General features: G+C 30.1%; 1 protein-coding gene across 1 annotated transcript; it reads left to right on the top strand.

Annotated features, from left to right (window-relative positions):
* The first annotated feature begins 8238 nt into the window (after positions 1-8238).
* Positions 8239-9342, top strand: LOC114752784 (E3 ubiquitin-protein ligase RNF144A-like). Its single transcript, XM_028941489.1, has one exon. It carries the CDS (start codon positions 8293-8295, stop codon positions 9262-9264), a length of 972 nt encoding a protein of 323 aa, XP_028797322.1. The 5' UTR covers positions 8239-8292; the 3' UTR covers positions 9265-9342.
* Positions 9343-14207: the final 4865 nt, after the last annotated feature.

Here is a 14207-nt window from a genome sequence, read left to right as displayed (position 1 = left end):
CTTATGGGTGTTTTATATACTTTGAGCCTCTTGAAATATTTTTGGAATAAGACAAAGTCTTTATAATCATGGTAGTATTTTAACGCTCCAACTCAATTTTTTTTCCTACCATGGCTATCATTTTAAAAAGTGGTTTTATAATTATGTATTAAGAAGATGTATTTTCAGAACGCACCTAAAGCGAACACGTGAAATGCTGATAAAAACCAGTATCAGAAACATGAAAAACAAAAGGAGAAGGGAGGAGAAACGATGGAGCTTTGCTAGGATTTACATTTTTGGCCACTAGGGAATGTTTTTTTGAGTTTCCAAACTTTCAAGTAAGTGATTCTAACTTTTTTCTACCTTTTTATTTTTGGATTTCTCATATTTGAAAGTTAGCACTTTTAGGATTTTTGATGATTTCGAAATTTTTAAGTTTATGATTGAATCTTTTAGGCTCTTTAGAGTTATTTGGGTTAGAAAAGATGTTTAATCGGTTTTGTTAGATTTTGATTTAAATGGGATTTGGAGGTTAGAGTTTCATTTTGAAAGTAAGATTTGTTGAGTTTCGGTAATATGGTGATTAAAAAGGTGTTTTATTGATTTGGTTTTGTTTATTGATGATAAATAGGAGTTTTAATCGATTTAAATGGTTAATACTGATGGTTTTTCAATATTAGTATGTTAAAGGTGAAAATTCTAAGTGTGTGACTTGAGGATTAATTAAATAGTTGTTCTTAAGATTGATTAAGGAGTCTAATGAGTTAATTGGGTGGAGGAATTAATAATTATAATTTTGGATTGAGAATTTTGATTATGGGGTGAAAAGTTTAATTGTAGGAGTTGTGGTGGAATGTGAAACTTGAGGTTTTGTTTAATTGTTGTTTATATTTGATTATAATCTATATGGTAATACAAATTAGCATATGTCCCAACTTATAGAGCAATGCCTTGTGTTCAAGCTAAGTGCGAATCTTAAAGTTGAGGTAATCGGGGTTAATTTGTTTTATATGCTTACTGTGGATTGTAATGTTTTCTAAATCCTTTTAAACTCTTTTGAATTACAAATAATGTGTTTATGAGGAAAAGTACATATTTTTATATCAAATATTGGTGAAGTAACAAGTATTTTGTTATTGTTGCATGGACTATATTGCCTTGGAAGTCTATTGGGATGTTTCTCTGTGCCCTATGTGATGAAGTTATTTGTATTATTATGTCTACAATGTTATATCTATGCATTGGGATCATACATGTAGAGGATGTGATTGTATATGGAGATTAACTGTTCTTGAAATGGTACGGCATGCCAACACTATGATCAAGTATGTGGCTCAGTTGTTAGACCCATGTGGTTCTTCTTTTCTCCTCAACCAAGGATTGGAAATGAACTCATAGGTAGGCACTTCTTGCACTACGTAACATTCTAATTTTTAAATACTTAGAAAGTATAATTATTTTATGGTAAATGGAATTTTACATTATAATTATTTGAGTAAAGAATACTTACCAAAAATAAATTGATTTATCAAAATAAAAAAATTTATAAGAAGATAATACTAATTAGAATTTTCATATTTTGTTTTTTTAAAAAGAGAATTAAAAAGAAGAAAAAAAAAGGTGGGATAAATATGCTCGTTTTGGCCTTGTCTCATTGGGGTAGTTTGTCCTAATCTCTCTCTTCTTTTTTTATTTATTTATTTATACAATATATATTTATTTATTTATTTATACAACTTCCTCTGTTTCTACACCGCTTCCATCTCCTTCTTTTGGTTCGGCAGGAGCATCTCCTTTCTTATTGTTTAAGTTTGCAGATATTTTTGGTAAGCAAAACAACTTCTTTTCATTAAACTCGCTTCATCAAAATTATCCTCCTCACTTATATCTATCCAATGATAGTGATTTTGTGCTAATTAGAGAAAAATTTTTACTCTAAAATGTGGAGCAAGTATTGGCTTTGATTATTGATGGCCATAATATTATAGAGCTATTTTCGTAGATGATTTTATTGGGTGAATAGACATTTTTAAATAATTGTTTTAGCTTAAAAACTCTTTATTTGTTATGATATTTAATTTGCTTTATGAAAAATCTGAGCAATTTATTTATTTATATATATTTGAAGTATTATGGAATTTTTAGTAGTTTAGTTTGAAGGTTTAAAATTGAAATGAGAATTTAGAATTTAAAATATAATAATTTCATATTTGATAATTTTGGGAAAAATTCTTTTATTAAAGTAAATAATTTGGAGGATGGGTAATTTGGTTGTTAGGGAATTGCAATTTAGTACTAAAATACTTAATTTTAGATTATGAGAGTTGTGGGAATTTAGAATAAAAAATTAAATTAAATTAGAAACTTTAACTTAATTAATTAGTTAAATAACTTATATTAATATGTGATTATATTAATTGTGTAGACTAGTTATTGGTTTGAGCACGGGGTTGTCTTGTGGTTGTTGATGTAGGTGATGCGTTGGTGGACGGTATTTGTGCCTTGAGCTTTAATTGTGACCGCGTGAATCTGTGGGGACTTTTAAATAAGTTAAACTCTTTATAATCATGCTAGCATTTAATACTCTGGTCTATTTTTTTTTTCTTCTTTTTTTTTTGTCAACCTACTTTTTTTTCCTACTATGATTAACCTTTTAAACTACTTCAAAATTTTGGTGCTAAGAAAAGCTCTTTTCATATAGCAACTCATCTATAATCTATTGTGTTTTGCTTATACCAAATCAAGATATAATTTTACACAATGAAGTGTCTTCTCTTGACATAACTCCGTTTATATCCACATATATAGTATTTCCGAATTAATTTGCAGTTTGATATTTAAATACGCTGTCCTGAAAAATGTGACATACTACTTTCGGTTCTTAATATAAGAGCTAGTTTGATATTTAATTTTGTTCTAAATATAACACCCCAATCCATTTTACAAAGTAGTCTTTGCATATATTAAAAGTTCTATCAAATGATAATTTTATCTAATACACATGATTAACAAGGTATTCTAAAAAAGATAATACATATTTACTATAAATAATTAAAAAGCTGTGTCATAAGAGGCTCTCAAAGAAAAACTAAATCAAGCTAAAATGCAAGGTAGTAGCCTAACATAAGTTGAATTCACAATAAGCCTTTTTAAAATTAAGATTTCTTAGCCAATCCACTAATTAACAAGTTGACAAATTAAATATGCAAGCAAATGAACATTATTTATTTTATTTTTTGGTTTTATAAATGCAGATTGTATTTCCTGGTTTATCCAAATGAGATGATGTGAAGTGAATGAAAGATAAGATGTCAATATGAATGAAATGTTCTCCTAGAAATGTCATTTCCAACTTCCTAGTCCACTTGAGAATATCGGAGCTTTAACCAAGTGAAAGGAATTGAACCAACAACTCGTTAATTCACTTATCAATTAGATAGATTCCACAACTGCAGTAACCTAATAATAAACTTGGATATCATTCGGCCAAGGATTAGAAGCATAACAAATCAAATGTCTCTACGGCAACCACCACCGTGCCTTACCCTGAATATCATTTGAATCAACTGTGAAGTCTGAATCAACTCAACCAGAAACCACAATCAAATTCTACTAAAGAAACAGAGATAGCAATTTCAACTCGAACTTGCAAATGATTCATTATTCAGGTAATTCTAAATCAGATTCAATAACTCCAGTTAAGTGTGTGTCAATGTCAAATTCTGAAATCATAATATGAGCTAAACAACACGTCCAATCCAGATTACAAATTCAGACTACAATTAAAGAAAGAAAAGAAACTCGCCAGCGAAGCAAGGACACAGGCATAAGCTTCATCTCCGGGTGAACACAAGCGATCAGCCACGCGTGCCGCTGAAGTGAACTCCACTTGAGCTAGAAGACATGGCCGCCATCGAGGAAGACGGGATGGAAGGACAGAGTGAACGAGATGAGGAGAGTGAGATCGATCTGAGATGATTGTGAAGTGGCCAGGGCGGACACGACGATGATGGTGAAGGAAGTGATGAGAGGAGGTGATGGTCGCAAATCTGGATCTGTGCAGTGTGGCGGACCCCACGAGAATGAAGATGATGATGGTGATCTCTCGAGTGATCCATAAAATGCTGTGTTTCTATGGTCTCTGATCCTATGCTGCCTCAATTGCCCCTTCAATTTCTTGCGGATTCTTTTTAGCGTATAAGGTACTGTTTGGTACGAAAAAAAATAAGAAAGGAAGGAGAAATTTTTTTTTAATAAGATATATTTAAAAATTTTGAAAGAGTTAGGTTTTGAAATTTTAAAAAATAATACTCCTCTGATCCTTAATATAGGACCCAATTGTTGAGTTGGTTTTGGTCCTAAATATAAAACCCATTTATCATATTTATCAATTTTCTCTAAATTACCCTTATGGATACTCCCTCAACCATAATCAAATAGAAGAGGGAGATGGGGTATTAAGAAAGATGATTATGGTGTTTTAGGAAAAATGTGTCAGTTTTCTTATAATTAACCAACTTACCTAACTTCCTTAATATAATCAAATTAGTTAAATGGGTCTTATATTAAGAACCGGAGGAGTAATATAAAAGCTTTTAACCTTATTTTTTTAATTTTTTAAATTAAGCTTATTAAAATTTTTCTTCTCTCCCCTTCTCTTGTTTTTCCTCATACCAAACGGACCCCAACCTGAAACAAAATCGGAAATTGCTTTAACAATTTCAATGATTAATTCTGAAAAATATAAACATATTAAGATCATTTATTCACAGAAGTTATTTTCCTTCCTAATTTCACTAAAAATATTCAATTAATGCATAATAATAATGATAAACCCCATAAAATGATATCAAATTCTGCAATAAAATAGGAATTTATCAATAACTAATTTAAAAAAATTTCTTAATCTATTCCATTTAGTCAACTAGCTCTTATATTAAAGATTAGAGGTAGTAAGAAACAATATAATAATAAAAACTGGAAATGATTACATACATGCATACATGGGCTATGATGAATTTAAGGTGCATGGTAATAATAATAATAATAATAGTAATTTTGACTTCTAAGTTATAAGAGATTATACCTTCGTAAAATGTCGTCCCCGTAATAAATACGGCCTCCCTTCCTCAGCTCTTTATCGCCCAACTGTTGAGTCTTTTGACTCTCTCTCTTTCCCTCTTTTGTGGCTGCGTCTCCAGTGCTGTCCAAGTTTAAATTTTAGTAGTCCAAATCTAGTCTAAAAAATATTTAGATGGACATCAAATCATAATTTTAGAAGTGATTTTATATTATACGAAATAAATATATAAAAGGGTTTGTTTCGATTTACAGAAAAATAGTTTTAAAAAGCACTTATAGAGAAATCTAAACACTCCCTAAATCATGTGTGAGGAATCTTCACTCTTCTCTACTTATTTTCTCACGTAAACAAGAAGGAAAATAATCGATAACCTCAAGTTTTCTTGCTAATACAATGTTCAGATTTTTTTATAGTTAAAACATCGTGACGTTAAAGGAAAAATTATAACAAGGTCTCATATAAAAAAATTAAATACAAAAAAGCTTTTTAAAATCATTAAATTATACTAAAGTTCCAAAAGAACTCATTGTAATAAATTTTACTTGTTTAATTATCAAATTTCTTTTATCTTTTTTTAAAAAGTATGTATTCATAACTGAGAGTACAGTCGTTAATAATTTAAGACGTAACGATTAACAACTATCATAACAAGTATTGATAATATATTTTTTCAACTCATTACAAAAATGTAATACATGAGTTGTTAATACCTATCGTGATAGTTAATCGTTTCGTCTTAAGTTGTTAACCACTACACTCTCAACTATTAATACATACTTTTAAAAAAAGATAACGACAATTTGGCAGTTAAAACAAATAAAATTCATTACAATAAAATTTTTTAGGACTTCAGATTAATTTAATAATTTTAAAAGACTTTTTTGTATTTAATTCTTTTAGGTAGCACCTTATTGTAACTTTGCTTAATGTGTCCAAAAATAAATGTATTATTCCATGACTTTTATATTTGAACAGAAGCATCATGTTGTACAAAGCTATTAATAATTTTGTAATCTAATGTTATGAAAACTTCTCTCTAAGTGGCGGGGAGTTTGGATTCCCCCTACAATCAATTTATAAAAAAATTTATACGAGTTATATCGTAAAATTATTTCTTAAAAACTACTCAAAACATCTTTCTAAGTTTAGGTAATCAAATGCACAGAGTTTTGATTGAGGGGAGCACTAGTAGAATTGGGCTTAAGGGATTTTTAGAAACACAAACAAACACAACAAAAACCGTCTTTCTGTTGAAAAATAGTCAAATTGGTATAAAACACATAATTCCATAAAACATTATAGCATATGTGCGTTTGAGAAATACCATTTCAAAACATTACGAGTAGATGATAAAGAGTGTTGGCAAAAACAAAAAAAAAAGAAGAAGAAGAAGATAAGTAGTTGATAATTAAATAGTTAACTGATGATTTTGATTTTAGTATCTATTAATATTAATATGGTTTGTTTTGGTCCTATAAACAATAACCATATTTAGTACTTGTTAAAAAATTTTTATACTCTTATTAAAAAGAAGTAATAATAAGGTAATTATTAAAAGAACAGAACTTATATTTATTTGATTAAAATGGATTGTGCTAAACATAATAAACTAAGTCCCTTCATTTTAATCATAATAAAAAAAATCATACCTTTAACAACAAAATAAATATATAAGAATGAAAAAACATTTTATGACATCTCTACATTATCTTTACATCATTTTTCTAAATATCTCCTTCTAAACACATTTGATTATAGAGCACTTATATACAAATAATCTTCATTAAATATTAACTACTGATTTATACATTATTTGTTTATTATTCATGAGTCAATAGCTAATTTCAATATTTTTCTCTCATATTATAAATTATTTCAAAAGTAATATTGACAATAAATTAAAAAAAGTTTAAAAAATAAAATTAAGGACAATACTTATATCAAGTTCCCGATATTTATTATGTCACGTTCTCATATCATATATAATCATGTGCCCAGTGCCCTATTGTTAAAATAGATTAAATTATAAACTCACAGGAAAAATTAGAACATATGACTATATATGATTGGAGAACTTAATATAATGAATATGAGAAATTTCATTTTACCATTTTGATTTATGTTTTAATCAATAAACATGAGATGTGATGAGAGCCAAATTAGGAAATTTCACTAGGAATAATTTATATTTTGACATGTGATGTTTTTAAATAATTATAATTTTAATAATTTTTTTGTAATGAATGCAATTCTCTTCAAGTCGTTGGCATTAATTTTCTCATTGTTAAATTATAGTATTTCTCAAAGAAAAATTTACAACTATTTATTAATCTAACTAGCTTTTAAGTATTAGTCATTCATCTCAAAAAGGATAGAAGTGAGTTGGTAACTGTTACTTAATATTTATATTAATGCCTTTAAAAAGAATGCGCTCCGCACTATGATTATTAAAAGGATAAATATATTATTAGTTCCTATAATTTTGGTTGAATTTTGAATTTTGGCCCTTATAATTTCAAATTGTTGATTTTGATTCCCATAGTTCAATAAATTTGGTATGAATTTAATGAATGGTTTTTAAATTTTTTAATGATTTTGATTTCTATACTTAAACTCAAATCAATTTTTTGAAAGCTACCATAATGAATGGGGATGAGCTGTGATAACAAAGGATAAAAATATAAATAATGTAAATGTAAAGAATTAAATTTTAAATGAGTTAAAAGTTTAGGATCTGAAGTATAGCGAGCCATATACCTAAAAAGACTGAATTTTAATTGAGTGAAGGATTAAGGCCAAAAAAAAAAAGTTCGCTTTTAATGATCTTGATTTCTATACTTAGACCCAAAACAAATTTTTGAAACCTACCATGATGGGTGGAGATGAAATGAGGTAACAAAGGACAGAAATATAAATGAGGTAAATGTGAAGGACTAAATTTTAAGTGAGTTAAAAATTTATGAACTAAATCATAACGAGTCATATACTTAAGAGACTGGATTTTAATTGAGTGGAGGATTAGGGCAAAAAAAAAAAAGTTTCGTTTTTGAAAAAAAGAAAACAAAACAAAACAAAACGACCGCCGGACTTCGGATCGAAAAGAAAGTCAATTTTTCTTGCGGAAGTAGCTTCCCAAGCAGCGCAACGCTTGCTTTATATCAAATACTTCCAAAGTAAAGCTAAGCTGAACCATCTCGCCTTCTTCGCACATTACACAATACTAAAAGATGCCTCAAGATTCCGCCTCTGATCTTCTCCGTTCTGATGATTCTTCCCTCTCAGCTCTGTTTCATGAGGATGAGGATGGTGATGGTCATGCCCCATTTACCGATGATGAATGTGCTCAACGCTTGCAGTTTCAGGAAACCCTTGACTCTTCCTCGATCACTTGCCAAGAGCCAAACAAGGATCCTCCTCCTCCTCCTCCTTTACTCCTTTTACCTTCGTCTTCATCACCTTCTCCTCCTTTAAAAATGCCTGACAATTGCCCTCCCCCAGAAACTGACCCCGTGAAATGCTCAAATGAAACGGGCGAGTCCTCGCAGGTCATCTGCGAAATCTGTGCAGAAACTAAAGAGGCTTCCCAGATGTTCAGAAATCAGAGATGTCACCACTCGTTTTGTTCTGATTGTGTCACTAAACAAGTGGCCATAAAAATTCAGGATGGTATAACGGTAGTTTCCTGTCCTGGTTTGGATTGTAAAAGTGTTCTTGAGCTTGATGCTTGTCGGCCATGGATTCCCAAGGACTTGCTTGAAAGGTGGGATCAGGCTTTGTGCGAAGCTCTGTTTCTGGCAGCCCCTAAATATTATTGTCCCTTTAAGGATTGCTCAGCTATGTTGCTCATTGAGAATGAAGAACGAGAAGATCATCAAGCTATAAGGGAAGCAGAGTGCCCTGTTTGCCACAGACTGTTCTGCGCAAAGTGTGATGTTCCATGGCATCCTGGAGTTAACTGTGAGGAATTTCAGGGAATGGATGAGAATGAGAGAAAGAGAGAAGATCTGATTGTGATAGAGCTTGCTAAAGAGCAGAAATGGAAAAGGTGTCCCCATTGTAGGTTCTTTGTGGAGAAGACAGAAGGATGCGTGCACATCGTTTGTAGGTCAGTTTTTCTTACTGCTACTTCGTACTCAAGTAGTCATATGACAAGCTTTTTGTTTGGCTTTACTGTGTTGAAAGTTTTATCCATCTGTTAAATTTTTTTGTATAATCCTGGGTATTATTTTGTTGAAAGCAATTATGTTCAAAACACCATCGGTCACTAAATACAACACCTCTTTTCATAAGTATTCAAAGAGGGATTGAGTCTTGTGGAAGAGGCCGGTCCTTTCCAGCGTGATGAATTAATATTTGAATCCCTACTAAAAGAGGTGCTTACATTTAACATCTAATAGTGTTTCGAACGGGATTGATCTCAATAAAAAGATACTTGTAAGATTAGGTAAAGAGATTTGGCTGTGCAGGTGTCATCATGAGTTTTGCTATAGGTGTGGAGGACAATGGACTTCTACTCATGGAGACTGCGAACCAAATTAGATTATATAATGCCATATTTCAAGATGAGCATTTATCACTATCACTTGTCGCCAGTCGTTTATTATCAGATTGTGGTTTGTAATTGCAGCTAAGAAAAAGAAAGGTTTGATATTGAATTCTTAGCAATAGTGTTTTTCACGGTATGATTATAGAATCTGTCTAGAACTTTGAAGTATGGGAGACAGTTAGCTTCAGAATGTGCTCCCAGTCTCTCAATCATTTGTGTGCTTTTGCTTGTACAGTATGAAACTAAGATATATAGAGACATTGATGTTCTTAGTTATACAGAGCCATTGATGTGCTTAGGTTTTTCCGGTACAAGAGCAAATTATGATTAATCAGACGAATTAGTTCTTACGCTTGTTTTTGAATCATGATGAGTTACTTTTTCTCTACCTTCTCTGTTTCTATGAAAGAAATCCATCTTCTCTAACTTAATATCTTATTTTTGGATGTTCAATCTTGGCCAAAAAAAACCATGGAAGAAGAGGCCTGACAAGTGCTATCTATTTTGCGCTGAATGATAGCATACCATGTGATAATTAAACAACATACAAATCTCTTTCTGACCTCAACTCATCGTAGAATGCGTATGCAATGATAAATAATAGTACAACAGAACATTTCAATTAATATACTACTATTTCGCAATTAAAAAAAAAGAATCAAAATCCAATACAAATCATTAACAACATAATTCTTTATATTTTAATCATCATAACTATTAAAATATTTAATTATTACAAATATCATTTAATAACATTTCATACTAAAAATAATTAACCAACTCAATATTTATCCTTTGTAAACATGTATACACGTTTCATACTAAAATAACTAATTTGTAACATATGTCTATAAACAACAATAACATCTACAAACAATTCATATCTATGTGGAAGAAATTTTAAAGTTCCCTATTACTCTTTAGTTTACAGGTAATCACATAATGTTACTTATTAACTCTCAAAGAAAGTCTATAAAATCACACATAAATATTTATCAATATATACTTAAATTATTGTGGAGCTATTTTAAAATCTTAAAACCCTCCTCCAAGCCAGTTCTCATAGATCTAGTAATTTAAGGTAAGCACAAAATTAATTATTCGTAAATAAAAGTCTTCAATCAAACTCAAACATTTAAATTTATAAAACTTAATATTATATTATATTATATTTCATATATTTATATAAATATACGTCTGCGTCTACGCCACATATCTGGAGGAAGGGAGCAACAGTACACTGTATCATATATATATATTTATAATTTATAATGAAGAGCGAAGGTTGCAAATGAGAAAAAAGAGGATATTTGACTGTCCTGTTAATATATATATATATATATATATATATATATATTAAAACAACCCCAGTGTCCGGACAAAAGCAGATTCATGTTGAAGTGTGTCTTTGCATATATCAACACTCACAGGCTAAAGGGAAAATGTGGGTCTTGATTTTTGAAACATGCATATATATATATATATATATATATAATTTAAGAGAGAACTATAATGAGATTTTAAGAAAAAAATAATTATTAAAAAGTTTAAATAACAATCTAAGCAGCATGTAATGACAAGTCTTAGAATAAAAAATAACAATTTTTGAAATTCATTTTGTAATTATTTTTTTAATTAAGATTTTATTGTAATTCTTCATATATTTAAACCCGCACATGTACAGTATTGAAACATAGGATTACTTAAACCCGCTCATTTAAGAAAGCAAGAAAGGACGAATGAATTGGGTTGTCAAACGGAATAAATTGAAAAATACACACACAAGAGGGAGGACGAAAGTCTGAAAAGGGTTAATGGAATAAACATACACAAAAAAGCACCCAGTTATGATTGTAGGGCTAAAAATTCAAAAAGTAATCATAATAATAATAATAATTTGATGGAGGAGGGTACGCCGGTACAGAAGGGTCTCAAACGGAGGGATAAATAAATAATATACACACCCATTCACACGCGATTAAGAAAGGAAGTAGGGTCATGAAGAAATAGAAAAAGATTAGGCACACAGTAAAATGATGGAGCAAAAAATCAATTTGATAGGACAATTTCTATAAAATAAGCCAATGGATAAAGAAGGAGGAAAAGTAAAAGTTGAGACAAAACTTGAAGGTTAAGGAGATACCTGTATGAGCGAGAAGATTAAGTAGCAGCTAGGAGCAAGAAATGCAGGAGAAAAAGAAAAATTTATAGGAAAGAGAATTTAGGATTAAGATTTTGGCTTTTTATCTCGTTATAAAAATCTTTTTTAAAAATAAAAATAGTAATAGTAATGACATTTCTTTTTTTTTTTGATGAAACATCAGGGTATCCACCGGCGGACCCGGTGACTAATCCCTTCGCTGGCTTGTAGGCACCTCGATGGGTGGGACAGTTGGCCTGGGGTTTTAAAGCTTTTCCATGCCCAAGGTAAGGATCGAACCCTCGACACTTGGTTAAGGGAGGATGAGCTCCCACCGCTCAACCACACCCCCGGGTTAATGACATTTCTTTTTTCACAGACATCAAAAACAATTATTTTACAAAAGTACCCCCCTTCACACATTTTTCTATTATTATTTTATTTAATGCTTATATTATTATTTATTAATTATTTTTTGTGAATAATAATTTATTATTATTATTTTTAGCACCCTTTTTAAATCATTTGATTCTTTAATAATATATCTAAGTCATAATTGTCACTAAATTCCAAAATAAAAATAATTAAAAACAAATAAAAAATGTTATGATTTGTTCCTTTTTAAAAGAATTTTATTTCTAAAATTCGACGCACATACTAACACACATACCTATGTGAACAAACAAGAGTACTACTATCTCATCTTTTCCTTCATCTCCCAAATGGCCTATCCAGGAGCCATTCCCTTCCATATAATCTTTATAAGTCTAATGGTTTTATTCCTCAATTATTTGTCTTTAGCAGCTACAATCTTTTATTTTTTCAGCTTTATATGTTAGGTTACCCCTAAGTCTAATCTCTTTGAGCTTGATAACATGGGAAGAATCCATAATATGCTGTGTTTATATAATCTCTGATCCTATGCTGCCTAATTGCATCTTCAATTTCTTCCTAATTCTTCTTTAGTCCATAACTTGAAATAAAAGTGGAAACTGCGTTAATAATTTCAATAATAAAATTATGAAAAAACATAAGCATATTAAGATCATTTGTTCACAAATTCCAGAGGTTATTTTTCTTCCCAATATCGCTCAAAATATTCAATTAATTTATAATAATAATGATAAACTCCATAAATGATATCAAATTCTATAATAAAATAAGAGTTTATCAATAACTAATTGGGAAAATAGCAAATAAAGACCCTTAAATATATAAAATTATAGTTAGGGTTCTTGAATTTATGTAATTTTTGTCAAAGACCAAGTCTCAAATAGGAATTATAAAATGTCAATTAAAAGACAGAAATCCCCTTTTGCTTCTCATATCCATTTCTCAATCTCTCTCATCATCTCTATCTTTATTTGTTCCATGCTCCCAAAATCATCTCTTAAAACCTTATTTGCACTCATTATCTCTTCTACTGGATCCCTCTCTCTCTATCCCCCAATCTTTCCCAATCTAGTTCTATGTTCCAACATTGTCTTCATTATCATGGGCAAGAGAGATAGAACACCACTGACAGAACCAAAGGATGTGACTGGATGTAAAAAGAAAGAGAGGCTGATCCTTCTTCTTCAACCTTCGAAGGTGAGAGTTGGAATGAGCGAAGAGGAGAAGGACGCCATTATCACTGTTCATCTCCACCTTCAACGTAGAATCAAAGAGGACATTGTGGAAGCTGGATCATGAAAATAAGATTTATGAAACTAATAAGTAATGTTAATTAGTTCCATGTTGTAACAATGCAATGATAGAAACACAGAAATTCTGTCATTTGCCTTACTGAACTTGCATTTCCTAAAGAAATCTGAAAATTCTGTCATTTTAACAGAGAAAATTAAATTCGTATGAAATGCTTATCAGAACTTGTCATCTGTTAAAGAAATCTAAAAATTATCACTTGAACATAGAAAATTAAATTTGTACAAATTGCTTATCAAAAGTTGTCATTCGCCTTACTAAATTTGTTATGAATTGCTTATCAGAACTTGTCATCTGCTAAAAAAATCTAGAAATTATCACTTGAACAGAGAAAATGAAATTTGTATAAATTGCTTATTAGAAGTTGTCATCCGTCTTACTAAACTTGCCATAAATTGCTTATCAAAACTTGTTATCTGCTTATCAGAACTTATCATTTGCTAAATAAATTTGAAAATTGTCATTTGAATAGAGAAAATTAAATTTGTATAAACTACTTATCAAAAGTTGTCATTCATCTTACTAAACTTGTCATGGAATGCTTATCAAAACTTCTTAGTTGCTAAATAAATCTGGAAATTGTCATTTGAATAGAGAAAATTAGATTTGTATGAGTTACTTATCAGAAGTTGCCATTTGCCTTACTAAATTTGTCATGAATTGCTTATCAGAACTTATCATCTACTAAATAAATTTGGAAATTGTCATTTGAACATAGAAAATTAAATTTGTATGAATTGCTTATCAGAAAT

Source organism: Neltuma alba, unplaced genomic scaffold (genome assembly GCF_004799145.2).
Source record: "Neltuma alba isolate B1F8T4 unplaced genomic scaffold, ASM479914v2 tig00007545_pilon, whole genome shotgun sequence".
NCBI lineage: Eukaryota > Viridiplantae > Streptophyta > Magnoliopsida > Fabales > Fabaceae > Neltuma > Neltuma alba.
This window is presented reverse-complemented; position numbering and strand designations above follow the sequence as displayed.